General features: G+C 41.7%; 1 protein-coding gene across 3 annotated transcripts; it reads left to right on the top strand.

Annotated features, from left to right (window-relative positions):
* The first annotated feature begins 1819 nt into the window (after window positions 1-1819).
* Window positions 1820-15999, top strand: LOC136441578 (uncharacterized). 3 transcript variants are annotated; one of them, XM_066437937.1, is made up of 22 exons: window positions 1820-1949; window positions 3523-3749; window positions 3922-3969; window positions 5049-5272; window positions 6282-6418; window positions 6633-6808; window positions 7439-7668; window positions 7771-7947; window positions 8652-8788; window positions 8903-8988; window positions 9395-9569; window positions 9790-9988; window positions 10261-10406; window positions 10805-10909; window positions 11397-11552; window positions 11971-12060; window positions 12342-12510; window positions 13129-13271; window positions 13483-13614; window positions 13943-14086; window positions 14439-14538; window positions 15201-15999. In XM_066437937.1, the coding sequence occupies exons 2-22, from the start codon at window positions 3529-3531 to the stop codon at window positions 15332-15334; spliced, it is 3129 nt and encodes a 1042-aa protein (XP_066294034.1). In that variant the 5' UTR covers window positions 1820-1949; window positions 3523-3528; the 3' UTR covers window positions 15335-15999. The 3 variants fall into 3 exon arrangements, with proteins under 3 accessions (XP_066294034.1, XP_066294035.1, XP_066294036.1); XM_066437938.1 differs by lacking the exon at window positions 3922-3969; XM_066437939.1 differs by lacking the exons at window positions 13483-13614; window positions 13943-14086; window positions 14439-14538; window positions 15201-15999 and having other exon boundaries at window positions 12929-13171.
* The last annotated feature ends 260 nt before the right edge of the window (window positions 16000-16259 follow it).

Here is a 16259-nt window from a genome sequence, read left to right as displayed (position 1 = left end):
TCAATCACTCACCAAACATGGCGTTTATCTGACAAGCCCTGTTGTATGGAGGGGCCTCTGGAATCTCGTCAAAAACAAGATGACAAGAAAAATGCTAAACTACGTACAGTGTCTTTTGATGTCAGCAAAATATGACGGGGAGACTGCAGAATTCGGTCATTTTATCTAATACCTGTGGCTGGTACCGCGTACTGAATCATAACTTCTACATTGTCACATCAATATATCAATAGGATTTGCCTTCGAATATCTTATCTTCTGCATCATCTCGCTAATGGCATCACCTTAGAAAGATATTTCTTTTGTATTAGGAGCAAAATATAAACCAACAGTTATTACGAAATGGAGTAGGTGTTTTCGAAGCTACTAAAAGAGGGCACCATGGAGGAAAGACGTCAAGGTTATTCGTTCATTACACGGCCTGAAGTTTCTTACATCCGCCATTTTGTGCGTTGCAAGATTCTGGGCAAAACGATACATAACTGTCGAATAGCTTTTTGGTATGTAAAGGTACACAGGACGACCACGTATGAACTATGTTGTATGATAAAACTTTTCAACAAGCTCACGCCACAGGAAGCTGCCAATCAACTTGTGATCTTTAACCTCACGCCTGTTTTCGTAACTCCGCCACTTGTGCAAAACAGATACTTGAGACAACATCCTACTGTCAATACAAAACACGACTAAAGTAAAGACACAGAGCTGCAGAAAGTTGTTTTGAAACATCGTCCCATTTCTGAGAAACAGCTCATGTCATGACAAGGTCGAACAACAGGTGGTGGGGAGGGGGGCATCATACCTCAGTGTCTTGCTGACGAGAATCCAATCTTGTCGTCCGTAATTTGCCATCATAAGTTAATCACGTTCATTCTTTGAAGAATCGTAAAGAAAAGATATGTCAGCAGTGCAAAAAATGAAAGAAAATGCCAAGTGCTGTGTCTGAAAAAAAATTGTTCCATGGATGGAGAGTAGGAGTCCGTCCAAAATTGCACAATTGAGTTAGGAACACGATAAATTTGAACAGTCAGATGCCCGGTCACCATTCTACGGATGTCTTCCATCTTCTCATCTGTTTTACATTCTACAGTCATAAATGCTGACATCAAACTAATCTAATTTTTACCAAGAGCATGTCCGAACTTTACAAACTTTGTTACGCCGGTGCAACTTAGGTTTACGCCTGACACGTGATTTTGTGACATTTGGTGTTTGGAAGGAAAAGTGCTTACCTCCTGTGATAAATGAGTTACCCCTGTGTGCTTAAGGTCAGATTAGGGCCACCCCCAAAATAATGATCGCTGGCCGATGGGTCCCCCGAAAGTGCGAAATGGAACGAAATGGAACGTTACCACCAACTTCTGTATAATCTAGTCCTTACTTCGATACTCAGTTCCGTTTGCTGGTTTTCCATGCTATTTGAAGCAGTTCATGTGCAGATAGTTGGTAAAATCAAGGAAGAGCGGCCGAGCTCTTTGCACGCGGCGCTGCCATTTTCAGGGAAGAATCTAGCCACACAAACGCGGCAAAAACGTTGTATTTGATATTATCAAATAGATTCAAGAAATAAAACACGTTATGTTATGTATTTGCTTCCTGTTCCGGTCTACTGTGAATGTTACAACGTTCCTTATATTTCGCTATCTACTGGTATTTCATTTCATAATGTTACATATGTTTTAGTTCGTTGCATTTCGTTCCATTTCGTTCCATTTCGTTCCATTTCGTTCCATTTCGTTCCATTTCGTTCCATTTCGTCCATTCGCACTTTCGGGGGACCGCTACTAGCAATCACACCACCTCGGCGTCCCCCACAAACAATCGCCTGTCCTTCATAAGGGGGAGAACTTGTTTGTTGTGAGCCAGTTAGAACCGACCTTCAGCCGGACTCACATCGGGCACCTCTGCAGTGGTAGTGAACTCTTCAGAAGAAACTTACTTGCAGCAACGTGAGTTACTCTTATTTTTCTCTTCTCTAGTCTAGCCCATAGTGTAGAAATAGAATCTTTTAATTATTTCGAAAATATATATTTTTTCGTTTATTGTGGTTGAAGAGGCTTCCAAGATTTGAAAAAAAAAATAAGAAAAAGCTGTCATTGCTATTTTCACACACCCAAACTTGTAAAGTCGTTTCTTTGAAATGCATTTTGTTAAAACACTATGTTGGGACACCTGCGTTTCCACTTGTTACTGGTACTCACAGAAGTAAGTTTGACTGATACTGGTACAGTAAAGTGTTGTATACCGAAGTACCCACCCGCAATCTGCAATTTACAGAAAAAGATTGAGATTATAGAAAGGAGATAAAACGCACTATTTGGAGAGCTAAAGGAATACAGACTCAGCATTGTGAATCAAATATTGCAGAAATAGACATTAAGTAATACGATCCCCGCATACCGTTTCAGATAACACGCTTTCTTATACATAAGAGTGTTTTTTTCTTTTGTTGTTGTGAATGACTAAGAACTTGAAATGTTATCTTGCAACAGATTGCAATTTCTAGCGTATTCTTTGTTTCAACGTAATCACACTTTCTATACTGACTTTCTGGTGCGTACATAGTTCCAACATTTGTCACTGTCTCAAAGATTAAAAGTTATGTGTTTGCAAACATTTGCCAAGTGAGGGTGCAGACTACCACTGTTACAAGTTGACATGGGGACTTTAGACAGCCATTGTTAGTCTTTCATACGTGCCCGTTCAAACGTTCACTTCTTATCTCCAAGAAGATGTAGGGTCGTATGGACAGTTGTTGAGCCAAATCTCTGCTCCGCCAGATTTGAGCTCCATGGGGTAGAGCGCGTGCGTGGAGTTAGGGTTAGGGTTAGGGCAAGGGTTTGGGTTAAGGTTAGGGTTAGTGATAGGGTTCGGGTTAAGGTCAAGGTTTAGGGTTAGCTCCCCAGTGCGACCCCTCGTCCCCAAAATCCGCTCAGACTTATGATTGAAAATTACCACGCCCCACGAGTGTGACGCACTTCTCATCCCTTTAGGCACTAGTATACTGGAAACACCCAAGCAGTGTAGGAGCAAATATTGCTGACACTACGTTTTGTAGTGTTTTTGTGAACAAAGTCCAACCAAACACACATAATTCAAGAACTAGTTTCTACACAGGCGAAAATATGCCCTTGGGATAGCTGATACATCATGTCAACAGTTTCATTGATTATTTTTATTGTTCTGAGATTCATTTGTAGCAAAGACACCACAAACTGGACGAAACTACAAAGATAGAATAGCTTTGTAAAATGTTTCCTCGACTTTTCGAGACAAGGTCGGCAAGGAAGGGGGTGGGCACAGAATTCGACGTTTGAATAACAGTCGCACTATTCAAACCATTCTGTAGAATTTAAGCACTGAACTGCGTTTTGCAAGATTCTTAAAGGAAGTGCACAATCCCAAAAGATATTCAACCCAACGAAGTGACAAAGTGTCTAATCTCCATCATTAGACATAAGTGCCTTTCAAGGACTCATGAACTTTTTGAAGTGACGTTATGAATAATTTTGTCTATGCCAGGAGACCATGAATCCCAGGCTCGTGTGGGCGATATTTCTGCTGGTGCTTGTGGCGGTGAGTCACGCCGTGCACCCAGGGCACGATAGCGGTGAGCACGACGACCACAGCCACAGCCACGGCGATACCGGTAACAACGAGCACCACGATCACGGCGACCACAGCCACAGCGATCACCACGATGATGACGGCGGCCACAGCTCAAAAGAGCACGATGAGCACAAGCACGGGTGCGTTATAAACGCTATTACAAGAGTCTGTCGTCAAATTAGGGTTTTGGCATAGTTCCATTTTGTGAAAGAAGTTGTTGTCTCCAGAATTTTTGTAATGTTATCTGGGCCATTGCTTACAAGAAATGTAAATTATTCATTTCTGAATGTTTACCTTTCTTTTCTTCCACAGTGATCATGGCAGCCACCAAGACCACGAGCACGGCCCGGATGAGCACGGGTACGTCATATCATTCCGTGAACGCCAAGAGCGAAACAAATCTTGCATATGTACATTTGTTTGTTTGGCAAATAGGTGTGAAAACATAGCTCAACAAAATGTATAGACTACAAAATTGTTATCTTACTACGCTAAAATGATGTGTGTCGTTCTTACACTTGGTGATACAAGGTGTTACAGTATATCTAGTCGAGTAAACATGTGGTCCTTGGGAGATGCTCTGCTGGCGTCGTTACAAAAATTCCCAGCCAGTGGCCGGCAAGGGCCCGTCAACAGATTCAACATCTGTCACTGTGCCAATGTCAGAAGCAGCGCAGTTGTTTTATGGGAAAAACTATTATCGTTTCAAAATCTTTTGCCTATAAGGCCTCATGTCACACTGCCCGCCTTTCCTCTGGTCAATGAAATATCTATATCTGATGTCTTAATGAAGACCGATGTGCCGGTCGGAAAACGTTAAAATAAGCATTTATGTATACTGAGAAGCCAACATGCCAGTGTTTGGGCCTGGAGAGCTTGATTTAGTTTGGAATTTAATGGACAAATGTTTACGTTGCGCACTGCTGATAACGGCATAAACGGGTCAAAGGTCAAGGGCGAAGAAAGCACATCAATAGTTTGGGACCAACCAACCAAAAAGTGATGGAGGGGGTGTCGTGACTGTTCTTCATTTGGGTGGATAATTCGCACGATCGCTTTTATCATGTCGTTCTCAACACTTTCTTTGGAAATTCATGTCTTCCACAAGTTCCATAATTAAGGCAATATGCCCCTGCAATCAAAGGTTTGAATCCTCTCCGATCCCCAATTAGATATCTACCCAGTTTATCCCTATGTAGTACTAGTGCAGCTTGTCTAAATTTATTATCATGCTAATATATTACAAATAGCCACATGACAAGGTGTACGATTCACGACCAACAGGGAAAATATACACAGTTAAAATTTTGTGAAAGAAGTTGTCCTCGTAGATATGTTCAACTTTCTCTGAGTTTAATCACCAGTTACACTCGGAAATGTAGCCTATTTACGTTATTTCTGAATATATTCATTTGCTTGTTTGTATTTTCCTTTCTCAGTGACAGCCATGAAGGTCACGATTCCCATGAAAGTGAACTGAAAGAGTTCTGTCGGGGAGAGTGCCCTGAGTTCGAGGTGCTGTGCCACACCCATGACTACGATGTGAGGCGGTACAAAAGCGCCCTCTGGATCTCCACCACGGTATCGGACCCGTCTCTATACCAAGGTCACGTACGCGGCTGGAACCGCCTGCACAAGTACATCAGGGGAGGCAACAAGGAAGGTAAGTCAAAATTTAACTATCATATCTAACGTGACTCTATAGTAATAGTCCAGAGTTTAAATCTCGGCTGTTGTTTCTCACCCGACCGCTGTACCGTACAGGAGAGTGCTGTAGCCATTTGAATCCATTCACGATGGTCAAATATGGACCCGAAATTTCCAGACTTTTTTTCGATTCCGAACCATGTTCTATTATGTTCGAAGTGCCGTAATTCGAATTGAACGTGCGTTCTATTCGGGGTCAGCCGCGGTCATTTGCATGTTTTCACTGCAAATCCGTATGGTATCGTAAGGCCCTTTCTTTCCTGAGTGCCTTGTATAAGAAGAAAAACGACTTTATCGCAAAAAGAAACCATTTTCTGCACAGTATATCTTTGCTGTGGTTTTTGTGGAGATGTAACATGTAAACAAGCTACTGGTGCCATTGTTGATGATCTTGAATGTTGCAAGGCTTGTTTACGCCGGCAGCAAATACCCGCTCTCCCTATCTGTACGACATGACAACTTTCCAAACATGGTATTCAAAATGCAAGCAAAGAGCGTTAAAGCTCACTCACTCATGAATTTTTTTTGGACATGATTCGCATGATTAACGAGGATATTCTACAGTAGCTTCCTGACGAAATTTATTTGCAACATATGCGATTCGAATAAAGGAGATGGTGAATTCATATAGATCATGCTAATAAGAGACTTCATTGCATATCATTTGCATTGTACTAATTTACTTGGCGAAGGTATGGGGTCGTGCGTGGGACTCTAGTTCCTTAATGTAGTATTTTTTGTTGCGACCGGTTGTGCATATGTTCAAAATGTATTTTTGGCGACGCCTTAGGAACGGTGCTGATATAACATAGCAATGTGATCGATTTGAAAATCCTCCCGTGCATTATTCTCTAGAGGAATGTCGTTCGCTACATCTAATAGGGGTACAGTCTGACATACATCTGCGAAGTATGAAATGGGATATTTTGCAGCTGTTAACTATTCTTGACTGGCAATGTTCCCAGGAGTGAAGATGCCGTACACCGCACCCCTGGTGACGCAGACCCGGCAGCCACAGGAGAGCCCCTTCCACGAGGTCACGGTGTCCATGCCGCTTCCCAAGGACATGGCTAAGAACCCACCCACACCGAACGACCCTCATGTATGTTACCGTACTTATTTATTTTTTAGTTATTTCCTTATGAAAGTAAAAATTCATTGTCCTTAAATTGAGGTAGCTGAAAATAAGCCTTTTAAGAACATCATTTTTGACCCAACAATATGGTGAACGCGGCAGGTCGTCGTAGTCACATGACTACAAAACCCAACAGTGATGCCTGCAATTCCACAGTAAGCAACTGTGCTCTCTGTCCCAGGTGGTGATCGATCTCGTTCCCGAGTCTATCATGTACGTGAAGAAGTTCCGGGGCCGGGCTGCCCGTGTCGGGTTCGTGGCAGAGCGGGAGGCCAAAAAGTTTTTCACCCTCCTGGATCACCATCATGAACCCTTCCACGGCATGAACGACTACTTCTACATCGCTCAATACGATAGGTCTGCTTTTAGTTTCGTACTATATGTTGGTCTGCCCAACTATTTAATATCTATTGCTAAGAGCTACCCTGTAATTCCGGACCTAATATATTAGCGGCAACCCAATACATTGTAGTGAATCCAAAATATTCATTACTAAACTTTAAGGATCAGCTGCCACAAACTACACATTGAAACGGGAAGACATACCCGCACTCCTCTAGAACAACGATTATGTAAACATTGTAATTTGAATAGAATAGAAAACGAATGTCATTTTGTGGTAGAATGTGGATTATATACCAAAGAAAGAAATGAACTGTATAAGCTTGTAGAAAACTTATTTCCCTACTTCACACATTTAAGCACTGTACAAAAATTCATATTCCTAATGCGACTAGACAAACCTCCCATTGAAAAACACGTCTGTTCTTTTATATCTACTATAACCGAAAAGCGAGGAGAAGTAGAATTTATCTAATGATAGTCATATTCTTTTTGTCCCGTTAACTGTACTTGTTGTTTTGTTTTGTTGTGACCTGTACTTAGCCAAGTGTGGCAGAAATGTGCAATAAAGGTCTTCATTCATTTAAACGGTTTAAGCAAAGCTTTTAAAAAATGTGTATCTTTGATCCCTTTTTTTCCCAACAGCAGTCGGGCTGGATCCTCTGACCCGAAAATGTACAACGAGATCTGGGTTTTCGCCATCAACGAGAGGACGTTCAAGTGGCTGGAGTTCAACGACCTCACCGGCCATGGAGAGGGACTCCCCCACTGCCTCCATCACGACGACAGGATCGGTTCGTGGCACAAGATGGACCAGGCCGACATCCCTGTGGAGGCCCTGGCCAGGAGGCAGTGCTCGGAGACGTACTGTGAAGGTACCAAAGCTCACATTGGCATACAAATGTAGAATATCTATCTGAGCATCGCTTCTTAATGGGTTGTACCTTTACCACTGCATCTACCTTTTTCTTTTGCAGCACCGAAGAAGTGCCCCAAGTATTCGGCAAAGGTGGTGAAAGAGGTGGACGATGAAACCATCACCATTAGAGAGGAGAAGGATCTGAAGGCCGTTGGTGTCGTCCCTCTCACCTGTAACTACGACACGGCAATGCACTCGACACCAGGGCCCCTGATGCAGTATTTGAACGAAACAGGTGACTAACACTTAAAGTTCTACATCAGCACGGAAGTTGTATTCTTCTTCACGTCTTTAAGTGCCAATGTTTTCCTGAGAAAAACAGTTAATCTGAAATGAATGGCAATCTTTGAAGCTGAGATAGGAGATGTTCTATTTCTGATATTTTGGTTTGTCAGCGTTCATGTGTGTGTCCGTCCTTCTGTGAACACGATAACCCAAGAATGCCTGGATGGATTGTCTTCCTACTAGGCATCAGGATAGTTATTCATGAGACTTCAAACACGTACGTGACATATGTTACTGAGAAAGAGAGGAATATCGAAATATCTTACTTGCAAAATTAATGGGAAATACTATTTTTTAAGTCACTGTTTGAGGAATATTCTTGTAACAACTATAATTCTATAGTGGTAAATGATGTGGGTTTCATTATTGCAGCATTTGAAAGTTAGGTTGATATGGACATTATCAGACAGAAATCATGCAAATGAGGTCCTCATTTACATAAATTACCGTTATGATAAAATTTAATTCATTCTTTGAAAAACTTGTGTTATTCGGGTAGATAAGATGATCAACTGACATAATTCATGTAAATGATGACCTTATTTGCATAATCAATGGGAAACATTTATCATTTGCCACTCGAAAAGATTAACATCAGATATGGGGTCGTGGAACTCTAGTTCTAATACTGTGTTGCTTTTTCGCTATGTATAGGTATCCCTCTGTCAGACGTAGCGGCGACCATGACTGCTATTGTAGAAAAGCGAGATGACATTGATGGAAAGGAAGGCTGTGGAAAGTTCTACAAAGTCTACTTCGGCATGGGTGGCGGCAGTGGCAAACCAGAAGACGTGAGTGAACGTATTCAAGGCGTGACTCAGTACGCGAGTCTTGCACTGCTATATCCGTTGTGTCGGTGTAGAAAATTTGGCATTTATCTTGTTTTGCTTTTACTTGTTCTCCAGGACTACACCCTGTCTTTGAACGAAGATCTTTTCCACGCACCGAAGACCATTAAGGCGTTGCACGGTGGGGAGGCCACAGGAGGGAAGTAAGTTGTCAGCTTATCTTTTTAACGAAAAGGGCATCAGACCAGGTTGATCATAATATGTACATGTATGGCTATGATGATTGATAATAACATTACTGACTGCCTAGCACAGATACCAAGCCGTCCGTCTTAGCCGGCCAGTAATAAAACCATTCATTCATTCATTCATTCATTCATTCATTCATTCATTCAGTCAAAGCATGACGACCAATAACAAAGTGAAATCTGTATTCTGAAACTGTATTCTAAACCAATCACTGTTTCTGACAGTAAACAGCAAGTCAGTACATGGAATGGTATGGAAAATACTAAAAGAGAACAGCATGTAATCCTTATACCAAATGGCATACAGCATTTTGTCATCATTATCGGATCGTTTGATGCTGTACTTTCTATTGCAACGCAGTAACTACTATATCAAGTGTTTTGGTGGAAACGCCTACTACGAACCAACCACCGTCACCGCAACGTCAAAGATGACTATGGAAAAGCTGAGGGACGCGAAGAAGTGCATGCTGGAAGACCACTTGACAGTGATCGAGTACCACTCGCAGTCCAGGCTGTTCGACCGGTTTAATGAGGTAGATATTGAAATCATCAATTTTTCGGAAGGATTTCTCCTTCATTTTTGCATTATTGAAAACTACAAATGTGCATGATGATTTTTCAACCCACGATCGAGCATGACGGACCCTTTGACGTCATGTCACGTGGCTCCAAACACCATATAAGGAAGCAGTTCGAAGTAGGTTTTCGACAGTGTGTGTCTGTGGATGCTCACATTTGTCGCTTTTCCATCAGATCAACATCGATGCCGACCTTGACTGCAGTGACCAGGAAGGACGTCCGGAGTTCACCTTCCACCTCCCGCTGAGTATGAGCTACAATCGGGACGAGGCAAAGCCTGTGTTCGGGGACCGCTGTACCAAGTACGAGTGTCCCAACATGTCCATAGCCATGAGGTTTGAGAACAACCTCAGGCTGATGAAACATCCAGCAGGTAACCAATTCGGATGAATTATATCCGGTTTGCAGGTTATCATAGTATGGCCAGTGCTTTATGCATATATGTCTGATACAGTTCTTCTTGTTCTTCCCAGGACGATTTAGAAAACTACTTATGTATAATGATTTTGGCAATTACCTGGATCCAGAACTTTTCTGGTGATTTTTCTACTTTTTCGAGATAGACCACATTCTACACTGGGGGCTGTGGTAGATTACTCCGTGCTTTATTAGCCTTAATCTTCTTTTTTTGTCTTAATTCCACAGCAAAATGGGTTTGCTCCAACAGCACAGACGTGTCCTGTTCTTATGAACAGGCCTGGGAGAAGGCGCTCCAGCCCATCCTGTCATACATCAACGGGAAGAACGAGGACAACGTCAGAATGGACATGACGAGACCTCTGTACGGACAGGTATGCAGTGGTAGATACCTTGTACAGACTGTTGTCGAACCATATCCAACATGATAAAGATGTACACATTCGTTCAGGAGAAGCCATGGGTCCAGTTCTTCTGCCATGTCTGGTTTTAGATGACCAGAACTATGTTACTTGTACCCCTGGATTGTATACGCAGCCTAGAATGATGTCCATGTAGTTGTATTTTGACAGTAATTCTATCGTGTTCAAGTTAGTTTAATGTTTTATTGATCTATCCATAGAAATACCTCAGCCTCCAATGCTTTGCATGCTTAAGTTTCTTTGAAAACAGTTGAGAATCAGTATAGACTAAACAATTTGACTGATTGAGTGTGTGATAACTACCAACGATGTAACCTTAACGCTCGTTATACTTTCTTTTGTTTGGCCAGGGACATACAGGAGAGAAGGGAAACGAGTGCGTGAAGACGTTCACGTTGTGTATGTACATGCCGAAGGAATATACTGAGAACCCACCAAAGCCCATCGATGACAATGTACGTATGCGTTGTATCATCTAAGAATTACGCTTAGTTCTGGTGACATGGCGTTGCTACTGGATACGTAGAGATTTGATATGTGATTGCCTAGGGTTTAATGTAGACCAAGAGACAAGTCGATAAATGCCAAAATGTATGTATTTTGCGTACACTGCTGAAACAAAGATTACAATAACGTATTGCTCATTTTTGTATAAAACCGAAACCCAAGGATTATACCACAGAATGCAGTGTTAAAGAAACATTCAGAACGTCAACAGAACATTCACTTCAGTTTAATGACAAATAAGAAATTGTCATCGATGGCTTGGAGAAAGCAAATTTTCTTATACAATTCGTAATGAGTTGTATTCGCAACGAGAGTAATTTACACGAGAGTAATTAGTTAGTAAATTAATATTTCCATTAAACCGGTTCAATGACAACGTATCAAATCCTGGAATATCAATATTCTTCAAACAAAAGTTCTCAACTGTCCTTTCAGATTGGCCTCCGGTCAGGAGACAAAGAAAGTTACTGGTTCCAGTCCGTCTTCGTGGGACAGCCGACCCCGGAGAGGATGCACAAGTCTCTGACGGACATGACTGAACAACTGGACGCTCTCAAACCGTTTGGAGTCGATTATTCTATCGACGGGCAGGTAAATTTACTCGTCTGTAGTATGAATTTAGTCCCTAGAATCTCCATTAATAACACATCAATTTGACACCGACTGGCTTTGAATATCGAATATACACCTGTAACACAATGATGATAAAGACCCCCATCTCAGACTGCTTAGGGAGTCAAGAGAGAGTGCAGAGAGGTTGAAATTATATATTCCAGTTCGCGGCATTTTGATATCTGTAATTCCAGGGGTCTTTGCGAAATATCTACAGTAGAGTCGTCCTTTGCTTCAATTTAGAGGATTCAGATTGTAAGAACTCAAGTAACCCAGTTTATAGATATACATATGAGTATCAATTGCAACGTCATTTTTTTATTTAAAAACATTAAAGAGCTATACTTTTTTCGGTAATCAAAATTATGATCTTTGCACTATCGTTTGTGTGGTCCAGGAGCTTTGGTTCGGAGGCTACGACGACCCTGACGACGAGCAAGGTCTGTACGAGATCATCGTTGTAGATCAGCAGCACATTTACTGGAAGGTACGAACTTTTTGAGGTTTCTTGGTTGTTTTTTCTCTCTCAAAGTCTTTAACGTATAACGTTTTTATACTTGTAGTATCCTGACTAGTCTGTGTTTTAATTCACACTATGATAAGGTACTTGAAAGATATCTACCTGGCCGACGTTTTGGCAACCCCTCAGCTACGGGCGTTGCTACTCCTTTCCGCATGGTGGCATTGCCGTAAGATACGGTTCCAAACATTACTGAGTCTATGTTACCATTCGTTTCTTTTTTTAATATTCTTATCGAATCGTTACAGGCCGAGGAAAAGGAGGGAGAGGAGGATGAAGAAGAGACGGAGGAGACCGACAAACATGAGCACGACTGGGTGGACCTTCCCAAGCCGACAGGCTGCAATGACGAAATTTGTCTAGAGATCCACGTCACCAAAGAGCACGACGACTTCATGGAGATCCACTTCCCGAAGAGTAGGTTTTTTTTCAATGTTTTCAAAAATGGTATCTTTAAAGATGAAGGTTCATCTGCGGTAGTTTAGGTTATCATTGCAAGGACGGTTGTGCGATATGCATCATGGTCTACCAACCATTCTTGAACAGAAACGTGGGTATCATAAGCTTATGATCCACATTTACGTGCCCTTGATTTTGGTAGCATGACGTGACAGGTGCTTTTTTCGCAGGAAAATGAGGACCACGATCGCTAACACGTGTCTTCATTTTGGTCTACAACAAAGAAATACTTACTGAATTATCGTCCGTATCTACAGGTTCCCTGATATTTTAATACCCAACAATGAAGGGTGTAGAGGTGGATGGAACCTTGAGGTCTTTGTTGACGATGATAAATGTAGATTCATTTCGTTATAAACCCTCGTGTCATTTCTAGCCAAAGGCGTGTGACTTCGATGATAAATATAGATTCATTTTTTTTATAAACCCTCATGTCATTTCTAGCCAAAGGCGTGTGACTTCGAAGGCAAATATAGATTCATTTTGTTTAAACCCTCATGTCATTTCTAGCCAAAGGCGTGTGACTTCGAAGGCAAATATAGATTCATTTTGTTTAAACCCTCATGTCATTTCTAGCCAAAGGCGTGTGCCAGTGGTCAAAGGGCTGCCTGAAGGGGTCGAGTGGACGGTCTTCCTTCCTGCCTCTCTTCAAGTACTTCAACGGAGACAACGCGGAGAACGAGGTGATTGGAGATATGACGTCACCAATTGTAGTACAGGTGAGTTGTGAAGTATGCTACATATAAATGGACACGCTCAAACAAACAAATAAACAAAGAAACAGACATGCTCACTCATCCACGATATTTCCCTTTCTCTCCCCATCCCTTGCGCGCTCTCTCTCTCTCTCTCTCTCTCTCTCTCTCTCTCTCTCTCTCTCTCTCTCTCTCTCTCTCTCTCTCTCTCTCTCTCTCTCTCTCTATTCTTCAGGTGAAGACCTACAGTGAGGAAGAGGAGACGGAGGGCGTCACTTCGTGTGATCGTGAGTACCAGACCTGTGCCAGGCTGCCTGATGCCTGGATCGACCAGGGCAAGGACATACCAAAACCGAACGGAGAAGGGGTGCGTCTTTTATATTGCCATTAGAAAATTTGCAAACAAATTGCTTCAACCTTCAAAAGAAGAGAAAAGTATATAACACTTGATAGTAGGGTTTGCCTCACCTTAGACCTTAGATCCTCACGCAACTTTGTTGCATAGGTCAACTTGGCGGCAAACTTTCTCTCTCCAGCAGGCCATAGGTTGATATTAGGCTGGAGACATAGATATGAATGTTCTTATATTTCTAGAATGATCAACAATGATGTGAAGCTTCTACCCTGCGTCTTAAGGTTCTTGTCTTTTCCAGAGCTCAGTGCCAATACTAACTTTGTCCCTATCCCTCACACAGATGTCGACGTTTGATAACGATGGTGCGGACGCCTTCGCCATCTCAGTGAAGGGAGTGGTTGACACTGGGCTGGAAGGTACCTTGGCAGAACGTGTCACAGAACTCGGACAGAAGTTGGCGGAGAAGGAACTCGAGTTCGACAAGGTCAGGAAAACTTACTGAAAACTGAACGTTTTGGAGCAGAGAAAAGTGATTTCAGTGTCAATTAATAAATAATTATGAACAATAATCAACGGCATCAAGACCTTGAAAGGTACTAGGTAGACAATTTATCTAGTAAATGTCTGTTATTATTTCAGCAAAAGACACGATTAGAAGTTAATACAGCAAAGAAAGGGATTTTTTTCCATTCAGAAATTTGCGTCTCCAACACTTGATGATTTAAGCTTGGTTTGCAATGTTTCTTGTCTGGGAACCCTTAATCACCAGGGGAATCAATACGTGCACTGTGCATCTGCCATCCCTGACTTTTCTGCCCCCCCCCCCCCCCCTTCAGGACTGGGTGCTGATCTTTGCGTACGACACCCCTTTTACTGCTCCTGAGGAGAAGGTCACTTATTTGGCTTACCTCAAGCCTTCTGGAGAAAAGGGTGGAGGTAAGAACGTCTATGTTGCTTAGGGGTTACCATATCCAAGAAAGGCTTTGAACGAACTTCCAGTTTTATTATTTTTATCAACGAAATATTTCATATTCCAAATGATCTTTAAACAAAAGTGATGGTTGTATTTGATATAACAGGAGTCAAACCAGTATATCGAACATTGTCAATTACGATTACTCTATCTGACAACGCTAAGCAACTTTTGATTTTACGTAGTAGTTCTCTTTACTCTTCTTCTGCCAACAGTGAAGTTATGGTTGAAAACTACATTATCGTAACTAAACGATTTTAGTTTTATTTATATATGTCCCTATTTTCTTTTGAGTGAGGCGTTTAAACGCACAGATTAACACTTGAAATAAATTTTGTATTTGTCATTATCCAACTGTTTGATTGTCTTATTACTTTTATATGACCTTTATCTTGTCCCTTTTTGTGTTTGACATGTTTTTGTGAATGAAAAATGTGAATTCCAACAAGTGCAAGCAAAACGATGAAAAACAACTGACGGAACTTTAGCCGTCTCACATAAAAGAATGAGAATATACACATGAAACACTCGTACGTGTATGATATTCCATATATGTAGTAGCCAGCTATTCTTTCTTGATACACAAAAGTTCAGATCTAAAGAAATAAGTCTGATATGGTTATAGATGAGGAGGGAGGAGAGGAATCTGAGGACGGGGAAGGGGAATCTGAGGACGGGGAAGCGGAATCTGAGGACGGGGAAGGGGAATCTGAGGACGGGGAAGTAGAATCTGAGGACGGGGAAGGAGAATCCGAATAAGGAGGTGACACCAGAGCTAGAGGAAGAAGGCGAGGGAGAAGATGAGGAATAGAATATCGTGCAATCAGAAACGTGTAGAAATGTGTACATCAGTTCTCTCCTGCGTTGTTGTTTTATAAGAAATATATTGATTGAGAGGCACTTTGAATTAATGCTATAGACAAGAAAGTGCTATTCAGAGTTTTGTAAGCATAACCAGCTTTTACATAGTAGTAGTAGTAGGCATCCTTCCCTATTTGCAGATGATGGCAGCACTCTGGAATTAGTAGCGTTGGCAGCGTGTATGGCGTTGTAGACCAATCCCAGCGTGGCAGTCACTGCCACACTTCGGACATAATGTTCTTGAAATGAGAAGAGAAAGTCGTCGTAGATCGTTGACAATGTCCCAATTTTGAGGCTTCACGGATACTTGCATCCGTGCCAGTCGTTCTGTGTTTTTTTGTGTGAATGCTTCACCCAATATGTTTAAAATGTCTTTATGATACATAAAGAACTCATTGTAATGAGATAGCTGTCGAAATTATGAGGTGACGATGCTGTAGCCATGTCTTATCACCGTTATTGCTGATGACGAAATGGACGAAGTCTATTGCGGATCGGGCTGTGTGTACTGAAATTGACTGATTTTTGTCTTTGAACAAAGCAATAAATAGGAGTCAACATTACATATCTATTGTCATGTGGATCTGTATCTTGATTGTTTAATATATTTAGAACGTGCAATAGACATGCATTAGTTGCTACTGTGACAAATTACGGTTCAAATCAGACAATTTGTAGTAAGTCCTAAAAGCTACCTTAATCAACTGTGAAACACAGCAGATATCGCGCAATACAACACACCATCTTAGGTCCCATTTTCTCAGCTGGACGGACGAAAATGGGCAAACTAAGAGCGACCAAAAATCATCGGATATTAAGATCA

This window comes from Branchiostoma lanceolatum, chromosome 9 (assembly GCF_035083965.1).
Source record: "Branchiostoma lanceolatum isolate klBraLanc5 chromosome 9, klBraLanc5.hap2, whole genome shotgun sequence".
Lineage (NCBI taxonomy): Eukaryota > Metazoa > Chordata > Leptocardii > Amphioxiformes > Branchiostomatidae > Branchiostoma > Branchiostoma lanceolatum.
This window is presented reverse-complemented; position numbering and strand designations above follow the sequence as displayed.

Coding starts and splice junctions, on each gene's coding strand:
- LOC136441578 (XM_066437937.1), top strand. CDS start 3,529: ATGAATCCCAGGCTCGTGTGGGCGATATTTCTGCTGGTGCTTGTGGCG. Junction 13,615..13,942: donor CAAAACCGAACGGAGAAGGG/GTGCGTCTTTTA, acceptor TCCCTCACACAG/ATGTCGACGTTTGATAACGA. Junction 14,539..15,200: donor TTCTGGAGAAAAGGGTGGAG/GTAAGAACGTCT, acceptor ATATGGTTATAG/ATGAGGAGGGAGGAGAGGAA.